The sequence below is a fragment of the Oncorhynchus mykiss genome, chromosome 7 (assembly GCF_057628025.1).
Source record: "Oncorhynchus mykiss isolate SJ-2025 chromosome 7, ASM5762802v1, whole genome shotgun sequence".
NCBI lineage: Eukaryota > Metazoa > Chordata > Actinopteri > Salmoniformes > Salmonidae > Oncorhynchus > Oncorhynchus mykiss.
This window is the reverse complement of record NC_143028.1, coordinates 2,440,001-2,457,662: the sequence shown is the minus strand read 5'-3', so window position 1 is coordinate 2,457,662 and position 17,662 is coordinate 2,440,001. Positions and strand designations below refer to the sequence as shown.

At 46.6% G+C, this 17,662-nt stretch overlaps 1 protein-coding gene and 1 pseudogene across 2 annotated transcripts in view; both read right to left on the bottom strand.

Moving 5' to 3' along the window:
• Window positions 1-4,668: 4,668 nt before the first annotated feature.
• On the bottom strand, window positions 4,669-8,018 carry LOC118965238 (uncharacterized; annotated as a pseudogene). The gene has a single exon (XR_016497000.1). The product of XR_016497000.1 is annotated as an uncharacterized LOC118965238 (transcript).
• A 1,168-nt stretch (window positions 8,019-9,186) lies between these two features.
• The window catches only part of LOC110515808 (receptor tyrosine-protein kinase erbB-4), a 478,553-nt gene continuing 470,077 nt past the window's right edge, over window positions 9,187-17,662 (bottom strand). Inside the window, 2 exon segments of the mRNA XM_090239673.1 lie at window positions 9,187-10,918; window positions 15,048-15,360. Of these exon segments, the coding sequence (XP_090095799.1) occupies window positions 10,008-10,918; window positions 15,048-15,360 (1,224 nt within the window). The 3' untranslated portion in view covers window positions 9,187-10,007.

Here is a 17,662-nt window from a genome sequence, read left to right as displayed (position 1 = left end):
CAAGGTGACACACCGCCATTAACCAGAACAATGGGCAGGCATCAAAGTGCTACACTACAGGTGGTCAGGGCTGGTGGAAGGATAATTACCCAGGACTTACTAACTACATGGCAGTGATATCTGATTTCACAGAAATATCTGGTTTAACATGCAAATCTTATTACACTGAGAAATATTTTTTACAGGGGTACTGAATTTAATAAACACCTCTTCTGTCCAATGTAGTTTTTAATGAACTAATATCGAAATTAAATGTGTACAAACTACTGTGCAATTGTATGGGTTGGGAGGAAGCCCAGTGGTTATGAGCATTGGGCCAGTAACCAAAAGGTCTCTGGTTTGAATCCCCAAGCTGGTTTGGTAAACAATCTGCTGATGTGCACTTGAGCAAGGCACTTTTTGCTTGTGTAAGTCGCTCTAGATAAGAGCCTCTGTTAAATGATATAAATGTAAATGTCTTGAAGTTTGAATCTGACCTTTTGGGCTCGTGAGTGGAGCAACGGTCTAAGGCACTGCTTCTCAGTGCAAGAGGCATCACTACAGACCCTGGTTCGATCCTGGGCTGTATCACAACCGGCCATGGTCGGAGGTCCCATAGGGCGGCGCGCAATTGGCCCAGCGTTGTCTGGGTTTGGCCGGGGTCGGCCGTCATTGTTCTTAACTGACTTGCCAAGTTAAATAAAGGTTAAATAAAATAAAAAATGTGGGCAATTTGGACAAATGTCAATGCAGCGTGTATGAGTTGATGTTGAAGTTGAATGCATTCTCAAAAGAATGAGAAAGGGACAGAAAATGAATGACCTTTATTTAACCTACACTTAGAAGAAAAGGTGCTATCTAGAACCTAAAAGGTTAGGCTGTCCTCAGAAGAGAACTCTTTGAAGATCCATTTTGAGTAGAACCATTTTGGGTTCCATGTAGAACCCTCTGTGGAAAGGGTTCTTCCTGGAACCAAAAAGGGTCCTTCTATGGGGACAGCTAAAGAACCCTTTCGGAACCCTTTTTTTCTAAGAGTGTACCTTGTTAAATTGCAATAGCAAAATGACATGATATCTAGATATCACTTCCTTATTCCATCCTCTCCCTTTCTGTGGGGTGATTCTAGGTTCTAGGCCTGCATGCTAAGTGAATTCTGATGCATTTCAGGAGGTGTCAGTGGCAGCAAAGTCCTTCCTATTTGATAAACAGTGTTTACATCAAGCACCCCATTGCCCTATTAGTATTAAAAGGAGTTACTTCAGAAAGCTCTTATTCTGCCCTTAGACACTTTTCTATTATTTATGATGGAATTGAAAGCCTTGCGGAGCGCGAGGATAGAACATCTCTGCATAGGAAATGATGTGCCGCAGCCAGTTTACATAACGCACTCTGGTAAACAGAGGATTAAAGACTACGGGCTAATTAGAGCAAAATGTTATCTCCACACATTACTTTGTTTGGATTAGATGTGTGTGGGGGGGGGGGCTAAAGGCAAGAACATCGTGAAACCTTTGATGATTTCCAAAGCCTTAATATTGAAGTCTTTTAAAGCATGGGACTCATGCATGGGGCTGTACCTAGCTTATAACAACTTTTTGTATCCAGTAAAATTGTGTGAAACAGACATTACAGTGACTTGGGTCCATCATCAGAAGCTTCTTGTTATCTGTGTGAGACTTAGTTCTTATCTTTGAATTTGAGATGTTCTTTCATAGTCAAATGTCACTTCTTAACACAATCAATGCTAGTCACAATATCTTACTTCAAGGCTGACCGGGGTTCAAACCCAGGGTCTCGTGTGCATCGTTTTTGCTGTGCTAAAGCTTAGTTTTACTGGTTATCATACCCATCCAAACTCCTACTCTGGCTCAATCTAAAGACGCGAAGATAGAAAGTATGTAGCCTCACTGAATGTGTGCATTTGGTATGTAACCTCACTGAATATGTGCATTTGGTATGTAACCTCTCTGAATGTGTGCATTTGGTATGTACCCTCACTGAGTGTACATTTGGTATGTAACCTCACTGAATGTGTACATTTGGTATGTAACCTCACTGACTGTGTGCATTTGGTATGTAACCTCACTGAATGTGTGCATTTGGTATGGAACCTCATTGAATGTGTGCATTTGGTATGTAACCTCACTGAATGTGTGCATTTGGTATGTAACCTCACTGAATGTGTGCATTTGGTATGTAACCTCACTGAATGTGTTAATTTGGTATGTAACCTCACTGAATGTGTGCATTTGGTATGTAACCTCACTGAATGTGTTAATTTGGTATGTAACCTCACTGAATGTGTGCATTTGGTATGTAACCTCACTGAATGTGTGCATTTGGTATGTAACCTCACTGAATGTGTTAATTTGGTATGTAACCTCACTGAATGTGTTAATTTGGTATGTAACCTCACTGAATGTGTACATTTGGTATGTAACCTCACTGAATGTGTACATTTGGTATGTAACCTCACTGAATGTGTGCATTTGTATGCTTAACTCACTTATCAACCCTGCTCCAAACACCCGATATATCATATGATTTTTCCCACTCAAACACCATCAAAGAGACCCCACTCAAATATTGAATCAATCTTTATTTATATTAAATTAAAAATATATTTTTTGACAGATTCATGTAACAAATATGAGGAACAGTACTTCCATGATATCAAGCTTTAGGTATGGTCTAAAGTTCAGTGGAGAGTTGTAGCCAGTGCTGCCAACGTTCTGTGGGGAGGCAGGGAGTAGGAGCTAGAGAGGCTGAACCGGGAAAAAGGGAGGGACACACTGTGTCTCTGTCAGTGTTTGACGACATTTATAAATAAGCATGCAGTTAAATCAAACATTACATCAAAATAACTTTAGTAGTTTGTGTTCACGTACTGTACAGGCCAGTCAAGTGGGAGGTGCCTCACGATATTGATCTCAATTTCTACATCTTCCAATTCAACCTTGATGTCTTCGAACATGGAAATCATGGAAAATGTTGGCTCAGGGGTGAATGTACATGTGCACACTGGACTGATAAACAAGCAGAAAGATGGACTGGATAGCACACCACTGAAATAGAAAATGGGCTGAGACATATCTTGTCAGGTTGAGTTGGCAACACTGCTCTGAAGTATTTTGAGAGAGGGAGAGAGTGAGAGAGCGAGAGAGAGAGAGAGAGAGAGAGAGAGAGAGAGAGAGAGAGAGAGAGAGAGAGGTAAAAAAAGAAGAAGATATAAACCATTGTTAACCCCAACACAGATATTAAATAGAGAACTCACAGAGAGATGCTTCATACAGGTCAACTAGCCAGTTTCACAGGCGAGTACCCAACAAGGGTGTTTTACATTTCAAATCAAAATGTACTACCCAAAGTACACATACCGTACACACAGAAGCTCTGTCATATCTAACGCTGACACCTGATAAACAGACAAGAAGGGAAAAAGAACAGGAAAAGAAAAGAACGTGAAACAGAGAGAAGAGTGGGAAAAGGTCAAAGCATTCTCCTCCTATGGACACATGTCAGCGGGTCGCCTCGTCTCTGTGCTTTATAAAAATACTATTCACATTTTGTCATGGGACAATAGTGTGTTCAATCTGGAGGAAAGTCCAAACGACTGTACAATTACATTGGTTTGATAGGTATATCAATTTCAACACAAAAAATGTAACCGAAAGAATGTGTCCTCTCTAATACGACAATTTGTGCAATTAAGATGCAATTAAGATTGTGTCAAATTATCAGGATGTATTGAAATATCATCCGAAGATAATACTGAATGAGGTGACGTGTGCTGCGTCTGTAAAAACCCTCATTCATGTTATTAAATACACTTCATCAACACAATAAAATAAACAGAAGTATTTTTGAATATGTTGAAATAGTTTTTAAAAAACAGTGACAGACCAAAACATCGGTCATGATAAATATGACTAAATTAACAGTAGAAGCCAGGATGACTATGAATCCTATACTGAACAGTAAAGATGAATCCTATACTGAACAGTAAAGATGAATCCTATATTTGACAGTAAATATGAATCTTATACTGAACAGTAAAGATGAATCCTATATTTGACAGTAAAGATGAATCCTATGCTGAACAGTAAAGATGAATCCTATACTGAACAGTAAAGATGAATCCTATACTGAACAGTAAAGATGAATCCTATACTGAACAGTAAAGATGAATCCTATTCTGAACAGTAAAGATGAATCCTATACTGAACAGTAAAGATCAATCCTATTCTGAACAGTAAAGATGAATCCTATTCTGAACAGTAAAGATGAATCCTATACTGAACAGTAAAGATCAATCCTATTCTGAACAGTAAAGATGAATCCTATACTGAACAGTAAAGATGAATCCTATTCTGAACAGTAAAGATGAATCCTATTCTGAACAGTAAAGATGAATCCTATACTGAACAGTAAAGATGAATCCTATTCTGAACAGTAAAGATTAATCCTATACTGAACAGTAAAGATGAATCCTATTCTGAACAGTAAAGATGAATCCTATACTGAACAGTAAAGATTAATCCTATACTGAACAGTAAAGATTAATCCTATACTGAACAGTAAAGATGAATCCTATACTGAACAGTAAAGATTAATCCTATACTGAACAGTAAAGATGAATCCTATACTGAACAGTAAAGATTAATCCTATACTGAACAGTAAAGATGAATCCTATACTGAACAGTAAAGATTAATCCTATACTGAACAGTAAAGATGAATCCTATACTGAACAGTAAAGATTAATCCTATACTGAACAGTAAAGATGAATCCTATACTGAACAGTAAAGATGAATCCTATACTGAACAGTAAAGATTAATCCTATACTGAACAGTAAAGATTAATCCTATTCTGAACAGTAAAGATGAATCCTATATTGAACAGTAAGTGTATGTTTGTGAATTAACTGTATACAGTGGTGTAAGGTATTAAACACTTAAACCTTTTCCATGGTGTGTTTTACCTTAACAACAGAAAGTTACTACAGAATTTGTGCTACTGATTTCTTTCCATCTCCAAACAGCAATAGAAGCTGTCCCTCAAACCATCTTTCCTCGGGACAAAAATGGAAAATACTATTAATTGAACTAACAAATACTCAGGGTAAAGAGCAATAACACTCACATTGAGGTATCATGCATGATGATATAGTATTAGGTACAACAGGCATAGCTAATACAGTTCTACTGCAGTGGTGGAGGATACAGTACTTGTGCTGCTGATTGTGTCATAGAATACTTTCCAACTACATACTGTTTAGGAGAATACTAAGGGGCCAAAACCTTTCCAACTACATACTGTTTAGGAGAATACTAAGGGGCCAAAACCTTTCCAACTACATACTGTTTAGGAGAATACTAAGGGGCCAAAACCTTTCCAACTACATACTGTATAGGAGAATACTAAGGGGCCAAAACCTTTCCAACTACATACTGTATAGGAGAATACTAAGGGGCCAAAACCTTTCCAACTACATACTGTATAGGAGAATACTAAGGGGCCAAAACCTTTCCAACTACATACTGTTTAGGAGAATACTAAGGGGCCAAAACCTTTCCAACTACATACTGTTTAGGAGAATACTAAGGGGCCAAAACCTTTCCAACTACATATTGTATAGGAGAATACCAAGGGGCCAAAACCTTTCCAACTACATACTGTTTAGGAGAATACTAAGGGGCCAAAACCTTTCCAACTACATACTGTTTAGGAGAATACTAAGGGGCCAAAACCTTTCCAACTACATACTGTATAGGAGAATACTAAGGGGCCAAAACCTTTCCAACTACATACTGTTTAGGAGAATACTAAGGGGCCAAAACCTTTCCAACTACATACTGTTTAGGAGAATACTAAGGGGCCAAAACCTTTCCAACTACATACTGTATAGGAGAATACTAAAGGGCCAAAACCTTTCCAACTACATACTGTTTAGGAGAATACTAAGGGGCCAAAACCTTTCCAACTACATACTGTTCAGGAGAATACTAAGGGGCCAAAACCTTTCCAACTACATATTGTATAGGAGAATACCAAGGGGCCAAAACCTTTCCAACTACATTCTGTATAGGAGAATACTAAGGGGCCAAAACCTTTCCAACTACATACTGTATAGGAGAATACTAAGGGGCCAAAACCTTTCCAACTACATACTGTATAGGAGAATACTAAGGGGCCAAAACCTTTCCAACTACATACTGTATAGGAGAATACTAAGGGGCCAAAACCTTTCCAACCAAGTACAGATGTCGTTTTCTGGTAGATAAAGAGACGTGGTGTGGCAGCTATGGTGTCCATATTAGGACTGGCTCAGGGTCAAAACAGGCCCTTCTAATATGAACACGTAAAAAGAGAGACTGGTTTTTCACTGGTTTTGAAAATCATAGAATCTGCAATCTGTCATTTCTGTCCTTGGTGAAAAACAAGTTAAACACAACATGAATACTTCACATTGAAATGAAATGTTAATTCCAGTTTGCGGAACTATTTGGGTCCAAAGGCAGAACAAAATAGTTGTCATCATAACCAGAGGCAGTAGAACGGCAGGAAGCAGACAAATAGCACATACATATGAAGACTTCTCATTCAGTACTTCACCGTGTCCCCAAGTTTCTCTCTGTTCTGTTCCTTCACATATCTCAACCTTGTAGGTGGAAATGTGAAATGCATTTGAAATAATCACGTGGTTGGATTATTACAACTAAGAAAAAACACGTTATTTAAAAAAATATTTTTCACTTCCTGCTCGTTGGATCAATGTGCTCCATATGGACTAAAACAAACACCCACAATGCAGCAGAAACATGTATCAATAACCCTCTTCTCTGCCACAAGGACAGCTGGGATAAGCCTCCTTATGCTGTACGACGAAATATAGACAAAGTAAAGGCAAATCGAGAAGGAAATGAAAAAACGAACATGCATGGCTCCATAACAGCAGTGTAACCAAATGAGTCTGAAACAGAAGTTTACCGGGGGTCCTGGACGTTCCACTAGGCAGCAGAAGCTGTCTGGCAGTATTCTCATAGGTGTTTATGAGGCATCAGTAGTACAGGTAACTGTCCTAAGTCACTATTTATTCTAAATGGTCAGTTACACATGACTTGTAATCACTGGTCCTGCCCGAGTGGCGCAGCGGTCTAAGGCACTGTATCTCAGTGCTAAAGGCGTCCCTACAGACCAAGCAGTATCACAACCTGCCATGAATGAGAGTCCCATAGGGAGGCGCAAATTGGACCAGCGTTGTCTGAGTAGGTCGTCATTGTAAATAAGAATTTGTTCTTAACTGACTTGCCTAGTTAAATATCATAAAAAAAATGTTTCCATTTGGCACTAGTCATACCCTTCACATTAAGGTTGGGGTCAGTTCAGAATTGAATTTAGTTAATTAATAAACAGCCATTTTAAGTCATGAATTACATTTTTATTTGCTGATTTGACAACTGATCTTCATGTAGCCCTCGTCTCAGAGTAACGGAGAGACTTGTGGTGAAGTCACACTAGAAGATTCCGTGTCAAATCTCTGGACCTTGACATTTTGGATTCAGAATGAGGAGTTGGTAATCCTATTGCTGTATAGAGGTGAACTGAGAGTTGTCAGGGGGAGAGAGAGAGGAGGCTAGCTGACTGTCAGTGGGCTTAGTTTAACCACTGGTTCTGTGGTTAAACTACTACCTCTATAGAGGACTAGTTCTGTGGTTAAACTGCTACCTCTATAGAGGACTAATTCCGTGGTTAAACTGCTACCTCTATAGAGGACTAATTCTGTGGTTAAACTACTACCTCTATAGAGGACTAGTTCTGTGGTTAAACTGCTACCTCTATAGAGGACTAATTCTGTGGTTAAACTAATACCTCTATAGAGGACTAGTTCTGTGGTTAAACTACTACCTCTATAGAGGACTAGTTCTGTGGTTAAACTACTACCTCTATAGAGGACTAGTTCTGTGGTTAAACTACTACCTCTATAGAGGACTAGTTCTGTGGTTAAACTTAAACCACACACCATGACTACCACCCCCCCTCCCAGTGGAGCTCCCTCCCTCCCTCCCTCCCTCCCTGCCCCTCCCTCCCTCCATGAGAATCTGTCTATATGGAATCTGTCTCTCATCCATTCATCCAGGCCTCCACTAGAAAGGACACCGTCCTCCTCCTCTCTCTGTGTCTCAGCCACCGTAGTGAGTTATAACGGAGACTATTTTTCCTGCTACAGCAGTCCTCCTCATTATCCTCTCATTTGCATTGCAGACCGTTACTACAAACTCTGTGTCCCTGTGTCAGGCCACAATCTGCATAACCTAATTTCCTCGCAGTGATGAATCTCTTCCGAGACATTATTGAGAAAAAATCCTGTCATTCCATTGAAGCCAGTGATAAAGGAACTTTTACAAAGTTATTTGTTAAGCCACCCACATGGTTTACAGTAGTTTAGACGTGATAAGTTCTTTCAAATGAATCTACCCACATGGTTTACAGTAGTTTAGACGTGAAAAGGTTTTTCTAGTTAAGCTGCCCACATGGTTTACAGTAGTTTTAGACGTGATAAGCTCTTTCAAGATAAACCACCCACATGGTTTACAGTAGTTTAGACGTGATAAGAGCGTTCAAGTTAAGCTACCCACATGGTTTACAGTAGTTTTAGACGTGATAAGCTCTTTCAAGATAAACCACCCACATGGTTTACAGTAGTTTTAGACGTGATAAGCTCTTTCAAGATAAACCACCCACATGGTTTACAGTAGTTTTAGACGTGATAAGCTCTTTCAAGATAAACCACCCACATGGTTTACAGTAGTTTTAGACGTGATAAGCTCTTTCAAGATAAACCACCCACATGGTTTACAGTAGTTTAGACGTGATAAGCTCTTTCAAGATAAGCCACCTTACATGGTTTACAGTAGTTTAGATGTGATAAGCTTTTCAAGATAAGCCACCCACATGGTTTACAGTAGTTTAGACATGATAAGAGCTTTCAAGATAAACCACCCACATGGTTTACAGTAGTTTAGACGTGATAAGCTTTTCAAGATAAGCCACCCACATGGTTTACAGTAGTTTAGACGTGATAAGCTCTTTCAAGATAAGCCACCCACATGGTTTACAGTAGTTTAGACATGATAAGAGCTTTCAAGTGAACAACGTAACAGTGAACGCCACACCCCCAAAAATTATCCAATGGATGACCTGCGTTGTACATACAGGTCAATAGTTGTTGTTTTTAACACGTTATATAAATAATTGTGAAAATTAAATAGAGTAAACATTAACTAAAACATGTTGAAAATGGTACAGGGCTTGGTCACAACAGAGTTAGTTACCGTAAATACTGTAAGAGGTGAGTAACACTGAAGTGATGGTGATGCAATATCTACAATATGTAGCTCCTTTGTGAGGAACATTTCAACATACAGTAGTGGTTGGTTGTCTTTCCATCTCTCTCTCTCTCTCCAGTTCATTTTGTCGCAACAACAGTCATGTAAAACACTGTGCTCTGTATAACATCTCTTTTTCGACACACTGCATCTTTTTCGTCTGCGTTCCTCATCGTGGTTCCCTCGTACCGTCCTGAGAGTCCTGACACCATCCCTGTCTGTGTAGAGAACAGTACATATGGTCATACTATCTCCATATTGCGTGGTTCCTCGATGCTTCGTTCACAAATACCACCACCGCTGCCAGTCCAGCTTATATACAGCGTCAGAGGTTAACATGGCCTGGTCTTTACCTAGAGCCGTTTTACTGTTGTTACTGTACCAGTTAGGGGCTAGAGTGGAGATAAGGAGGTGGAGTCTGGTAGTGTGTTGGTTGGTGGCACTCTGAGTAGGGTCTGCAAGCTCCTTCTCTGGAGAACGCTAGCTAGTTAGCTAGTTAGCGCAGTTGATGGTAGGTGGGATGTCGTGGGGAGGGGTTTTGGGGAGGCTCTTGTGACTGTTTGAGGTACTGAGGAACCGGAGAAGGCTGGGTACTGGCTGGTCCAGGAGATGGAGGAAGATGGGTTGGGACCTCACTCCTATACCACTGTGTTCCTCTGTCGGTACGGGGGAGGGGGCAGAACTGTGCCCGGCTTGAGATTGGACGAGAACTCTGATAGGTACTCGGGGTTTTCGGCCACCACCGGCCTGATGCAGCCGTTCCGTTTGTAGAACAACTTGCCATTGGTGGTTCCCGCCTCAAGGGTGCTGCCCGCCTGGTTTGTAACGCTGTTCAACGGCTTGGGTGGCAGGCTGTGCTGCCAGTACTCTGGATTGTCAAAGGTCACCTTGAGCTTCTTGCCTGCCGGTTTGCCTCCCGCCTGGTTCCCCTGTCCCTGCTTCAGTACACTGCCAGGGTGGGTGGTGTGCCCCTGGTAGGCTGGTATAACACTTCTCTGGTCCTCGGGCGCCGACATGGAGATGGGACCTTTCATGACAGTTGACCTTTCAGGGTGGTAAACCTGGGTGGCAGAGGGCCCACCACCACACTGGATTAGGTGGGACTGGTGTCCCTGAAGGCCCAGGTGGGTCCGTTGTGGTGAGTTGCCAGATAGGGCCGAGTGGCCAGGTTTCACACCAACACTGTGGAGCTTGTGAATGTGGTGACCCGGCACTGGGTGATGGCAGCCTCCCTGCAGCCCAGAAGAGGAGCTCTCTGTCGGTACGACGGGGTAGTAAGGAAGGCCAGTCTGGACGGTGAGTTGGGGAAAGGAGCCAATACTGATAGTCGAGGCTGTACTCTGCGATGGGAGACCACCGCTCTTTCTCAGGACCAGGTCTCCGGGGTTGTGGAAGGTGTTGAGGTAGAGAGGCTCGTTGATGTACTCGTCTTCGCCCCCCTTGGGCTGGCTGTTGGGTGTGCTGTGGTAGGCCGGGTTGTCCAGGGCGTGGACCTCGCCGTTCTTGCGTCGCGCCACGAATGGGTTCTCCTCAATCGGTTTCAGATAGTCTAGAGAGAAAGAGAAAGAGAGAGAGAGAGAGAGAGAGAGAGAGAGAGAGAGAGAGAGAGAGAGAGATAAAGAAGGAGATAAAACAATAAATAGTGTGTGTGAGAGAGAGAGAGAGAGAGAGAGAGAGAGAAAGAAGAGCAAGAGAGAGAAAATGAGAAGAGGGTAGTTCACCAAAGATCACTGAACAGATCCATATCAAGGTCTAAAGGCCACCTTGCCAACCCTTTCCTTGGCAGTCTCCTCTCCCAGCAACCTGAGGTGAACCAGCAGCTCCAGTTCTGCACTGCTGCCTGCCAGGCACTATAATAGTATGGGGTGGAATCTATCTATTTGACACTCCTCCCCCTCCACTTCTCCACTCCTCCACCTCCACTCCTCCACTTCTCCACCCCTCCACTTCTCCACGCCTCCACTCCTCCACTTCTCCACTCCTCCACTTCTCCACCCCTCCACTTCTCCACCCCTCCACTCCTCCACCCCTCCACTTCTCCACTCCTCCACTTCTCCACCCCTCCACTCCTCCACCCCTCCACTTCTCCACTCCTCCACTTCTCCACCCCTCCACTCCTCCACTTCTCCACCCCTCCACTCCTCCACTTCTCCACTCCTCCACTTCTCCACCCCTCCACTTCTCCACGCCTCCACTCCTCCACTTCTCCACTCCTCCACTTCTCCACCCCTCCACTCCTCCACTTCTCCACCCCTCCACTCCTCCACTTCTCCACTCCTCCACTTCTCCACCCCTCCACTTCTCCACGCCTCCACTCCTCCACTTCTCCACTCCTCCACTTCTCCACCCCTCCACTTCTCCACTCCTCCACTTCTCCACCCCTCCACTCCTCCACTTCTCCACCCCTCCACTCCTCCACTTCTCCACCCCTCCACTTCTCCACCCCTCCACTTCTCCACCCCTCCACTCCTCCACTCCTCCACTCCTCCACTTCTCCACTCCTCCACTTCTCCACCCCTCCACTTCTCCACTCCTCCACTTCTCCATCCCTCTACCCCACCCCCCCACTCCTCCACTTCTCCACTTCTCCACCCCTCCACTCCTCCACTCCCCCACTCCTCCATCCCTCCACTCCCCTACTCCTCCACTTCTCCATCCCTCCACTTCTCCACCCCTCCACTTTTCCACCCCTCCACTTCTCCACTCCTCCACCCCTCCACTCCTCCACCTCTCTACCCCTCCACTCCCCCATTTCGCTACTTCTCCACTCCCCCACTCCTGTACCCCTCCACTCCCCCACTCCTCCACTCCCCCACTCCTCTACCCCTCCACTCCTCCACTCCACGACTCCTCCCCTCCTCCACCCGTCCACTCCCCTACCCCCCCACTCCTCCACTCCTCCACCCCTCTACTCCTCCACCCCTCCACGCTCCCATTTCTCTACTTCTCCACTCCCCCACTCCCCTACCCCCCCACTCCTCCACTCCTCCACCCCTCTACTCCTCCACCCCTCCACGCTCCCATTTCTCTACTTCTCCACTCCCCCACTCCTCTACCCCTCCACTCCCCCACTCCCCCACTCCCCCACTTCTCTACCCCTCCACTCCTCTACCCCTCTACTCCTCCACTCCTCCACTCCTCCATTACCCTACTCCACTCTGGTGCTCAACCGCCCCTCCACCCCTCCACTCCTCCATCCCTCCACTCCTCCACTCCTCCACCTCTCCACCTCTCCACCCCTCTACCCCTCCACTCCTCCACACGTCCACTCCTCTACCCCTCCACTCCTCCACTCCTCGACTCCTCCCCTCCTCCACCCGTCCACTCCCCTACCCCCCCACTCCTCCACCCCTCCACTCTCCCATTTCCCTACTTCTCCACTCCCCCACTCCTCTACCCCTCCACCCCTCCACCCCTCCACACCTCCACCCCTCCACCCCTCCACTCCTCTACCCCTCCACTCCTCCACTCCTCGACTCCTCCCCTCCTCCACCCGTCCACTCCCCTACCCCCCCACTCCTCCACCCCTCCACTCTCCCATTTCCCTACTTCTCCACTCCCCCACTCCTCTACCCCTCCACCCCTCCACCCCTCCACCCCTCCACCCCTCCACTCCTCCACCCCTCCACTCCTCTACCCCTCTACCCCTCCACTCCTCTACCCCTCTACTCCTCCACTCCTCTACCCCTCCACTCCCCCACTCCTCCACTCCCCCACTCCTCTACCCCTCCACTCCTCTACCCCTCTACTCCTCCACTCCCCCACTCCTCCACTCCCCCACTCCTCCACCCCTCCACTCCCCCACTCCTCTACCCCTCCACTCCTCTACCCCTCTACTCCTCCACTCCCCCACTCCTCCACTCCCCCACTCCTCCACTCCTCCACTCCCCCACTCCTCTACCCCTCCACTCCTCTACCCCTCCACTCCTCCACCCCTCCACTCCTCCACTCCTCTACCCCTCCACTCCTCCACCCCTCCACTCCTCTACCCCTCCACTCCTCCACCCCTCCACTCCTCCACTCCTCTACCCCTCCACTCCTCCACTCCCCCACTCCTCCACCCCTCCACTCCCCCACTCCTCTACCCCTCCACTCCTCTACCCCTCTACTCCTCCACTCCCCCACTCCTCCACTCCCCCACTCCTCCACTCCTCCACCCCTCCACCCCTCCACCCTCCACCCCTCCACCCCTCCACTCCTCCACTCCTCCACCCCTCCACTCCTCCACCCCTCCACTCCTCCACCCCTCCACGCTCCCATTTCTCTACTCCTCCCCTCCTCCACCCGTCCACTCCTCCACCCCTCCACTCCTCCACCCCTCCACTCCTCCACCCCTCCACTCCTCCACCCCTCCACTCCTCCACCCCTCCACTCCTCCACCCCTCCACTCCTCCACCCCTCCACGCTCCCATTTCTCTACTCCTCCCCTCCTCCACCCGTCCACTCCTCCACCCCTCCACTCCTCCACCCCTCCACTCCTCCACCCCTCCACTCCTCCACCCCTCCACTCCTCTACCCCTCTACTCCTCCACTCCCCCACTCCTCCACTCCCCCACTCCTCCACCCCTCCACTCCTCTACCCCTCTACTCCTCCACTCCTCCACTCCTCCGCCCCTCCACTCCTCCACCCCTCCACTCCTCCACTCCTCTACCCCTCTACTCCTCCACTCCTCCGCCCCTCCACTCCTCCACTCCTCCACTCCTCCATTCCCTTACTCCACTCCTTCATTGCATCAGTTTTGTTTCTCTGGGTTTAGTTTTATTGCCAGCTTCTCCACAAATCCAAGTTGCATGAGACTGACAGAGTGAAAACAGCCTATGATCAAAGCCAGAAGTAGTAATATCTGAGCTAAAGCTTGTGTTTACAACGCTCAGAGTCAGCAAACAATATAATGGGAATCTAAAGATGTAGAACAATGTAGAATCATACTGTTATGCTAAAAATGACTGGGAGTACAGCAGGCTGTTGTCCAGAGAGGTTAGAGACAGAGGTACAGTGACTATAGTAGTGAATGAAGGTTTTGAAGGAAGTGATGTAGGTCCTTCCATTACAGAGCGAGACACGACATGGCTACAGAAAACTAGGCCATGTTGAACTGGTGTTGAACTGGTGTTGAACTGGTCTTAAACTGGTCTTAAACTGGTGTTGAACTGGTGTTGAACTGGTCTTAAACTGGTCTTAAACTGGTGTTGAACTGGTGTTGAACTGGTCTTAAACTGGTCTTAAACTGGTGTTGAACTGGTGTTGAACTGGTCTTAAACTGGTCTTAAACTGGTCTTAAACTGGTGTTGAACTGGTGTTGAACTGGTCTTAAACTGGTCTTAAACTGGTGTTGAACTGGTGTTGAACTGGTGTTGAACTGGTGTTGAACTGGTGTTGAACTGGTGTTGAACTGTTGAAGTGTTTCGTTTTTCCACCCGACTTCAAAGGAACAAACAAAGCTTGGCTCTTTTCACTGAGCCCTCATAGGAGTAACTGGTTGAAATGACAAGCTGTCTTACGTCTAGTCAGTGTCTCCTAGCTGCAGGCGTCTAGACGTTGACTCTTAGGTCTAGATCTGTCTAGGCTCTAGGCTTGGGTTTCCCGGACACAGATAAGCCTAGCTATTCCAATGGAGATTCTTCATTGTGCATGTTTTTTAGTTCAGGACTAAGCCAGCCCCAGATGGTCTACCTACCTGATGAGGTCTTATCCTTCATGGGGGTCATGTAGCCGTCCTCGTCCGTGTCCCCCCGGGGCCCCACACCCCGGTCCCCCAGGAACACGGTAGGGTCGGCACTGTAGCGCTGCCCGTTGTTGTCCTCTGCCCCGGGCCTTGTCTGGGTCTTCTTCTTGAGCAGCGTGCCGTTGCAGCGCTGGTCCTCCAGGGCGTCCAGGGCTGCCCCCTGCGTGCCTGCAGGATCTGGAGAGGAGACACAAGACGGAGACCCTCCCAATGCCAGGCCCTCCTCAGGGGTCGAGCCTGAACCGTCCCGGTACCCAAACTGGTTCTGGGGAAAGAGGGGAGACAACGTGAGAGGAAAACATTAACTCCAATGTAGGAGGACTAACACTCATTACAAAGCCGCTCTTACAAATCAAGGATGTTTTTCATTTATTTCATGTAATTTATTATTCTCATGGAGATTAACATCTCTGACAAGAGAGGGCCTGTATAGTTACTCTGAAATCATATCTGGACCAGACTTATGAGAGAAAACGTTTGATTCCATGAACCAACATGTTGTTGCGAATTAAATTTCTCTGCGGCTGTTTTCCAGGGTATAGTTTGGTTCAAAGGTCTCTAAGAAAGAAGGAGGAAAAAACAGAGTTGATATTTAAACACCTGAACCCTATGAGCAACAACAATAACAACAACAAACATATTACATGACTTATAGGGCAAGTATATTTCCTGATATTCTCCAGGATAGCTCCAAGCTATTAGAGCTGGGCCAGCTTGCCAGAGTTTCTACTAGAGAGCCACCCCCCTGAGCCATCCCCCTGCCCGCAATGTTTTACTGCTAATATTAGTCACCTTCTGGGAAGCCACAAAGGGAGAGAGAGGGGGGGGGGGGGGTCCTGGGGACCGGCCTCTCTTTCACTCCCACCCACTCTTTCCCTCTGTCCTCTCTCCATCACTCCATCGCTCTGCAATCATCTCTTCTCCTCTCCTCCTCTAGCCCAACCTCTCTATTCATCCCTCTCCTCCGTCAAGTTTTTAAAAGGCCCCCATTATCCTCTCCTCCGGTGAGGTTCAATCAGAAAAGCAAATTAGTCAGAATTACACTCTATCCCAAATGGAACCCTATTCCCTTAATAGTGCATTACTTCTGACCAGAACTCAAAAGAAGTCCACTGTATAGGCAAGGGGGGCATTTGGGCAACATCCTAGCTAGTCTATTTTATTCACTGTGCCAGCGGAGCCAGTGTTCCAGTTCTTTCACTTTGCAATTTTCTCCCATGACTCCCTGTCCTATTCATAGTCCTAGACTGTTTGACTGCATAATGAAAATGTGTTTCAGTCAGAATATTGACCTTTGACATTTCAGATGTGTGGGTGCCTGTGTCCAGGTCCCCCAGGGCCATGGCATGACCGCCAGCACGAGGGCACACGGGCACACAGTCAATATGAGATGCAGGATCATGGTCGAGGCAGAGCGGCGGCGAGCGGCAGAGTAAATAGCCAAGCCCAGGACTCATTGTCTCTGAGCAAACGGTGGCGGCGCTTTAGTGGAGAGGCTGCTATTTACACATGGAGGCCGGCGTAATGAAAAAGGAGGCCTGGAGAGCGGGTGGATAAAAAGGCCATGGTCGGGCGTGACACACTGGGACACAGAGATGGAGAAGAACTGGAGGAGATACACTGGGACAGAGAGAGAGAGAAGAACTGGAGGAGGCAGACTGTGACAGAGAGATGGAGAAGAACTGGAGGAGATACACTGGGACACAGAGAGAAGAACTGGAGGAGGCAGACTGGGACAGAGAGATGGAGAAGAACTGGAGGAGATACACTGGGACAGAGAGAGAGAGAGAAGAACTGGAGGAGGCAGACTGGGACAGAGAGAGAGAGAGGGAAGAACTGGAGGAGATACACTGGGACAGAGAGAGGGAAGAACGGGAGGAGATACACTGGGACAGAGAGAGGGAGAAGAATTGGAGGAGATACACTGGGACAGAGAGAGAGAGAATAACTGGAGGAGATACACTCGGACAGAGAGAGAGAGAGAAGAACTGGAGGAGGCAGACTGGGACAGAGAGAGAAGAACTGGAGGAGGCAGACTGGGACAGAGAGAGAAGAACTGGGGGAGATACACTGGGACAGAGAGAGAGAAAAGAACTAGAGGAGATACACTGGGACAGAGAGAGAGAGAAGAACTGGAAGAGATAAACTGGGACAGAGAGAGAGAGAAGAACTGGAGGAGGCAGACTGGGACAGAGAGAGAGAGAAGAACTGGAGGAGATACACTGGGACAGAGAGAGAGAGAAGAACTGGAGGAGATACACTGGGACAGAGAGAGAGAGAAGAGCTGGAGGAGATACACGGACAGAGAGAGAGAGAAGAACTGGAGGAGGCAGACTGGAACAGAGAGATAAGAACTGAAGGAGATACACTGGGACAGAGAGAGAGAGAGAAGAACTGGAGGAGATACACTGGGACAGAGAGAGAGAGAAGAACTGGAGGAGGCAGACTGGGACAGAGAGAGAAGAACTGAAGGAGATACACTGGGACAGAGAGAGAGAAGAACTGGAGGAGGCAGACTGGGACAGAGAGAGAGAGAAGAACTGGAGGAGATACACTGGGACAGAGAG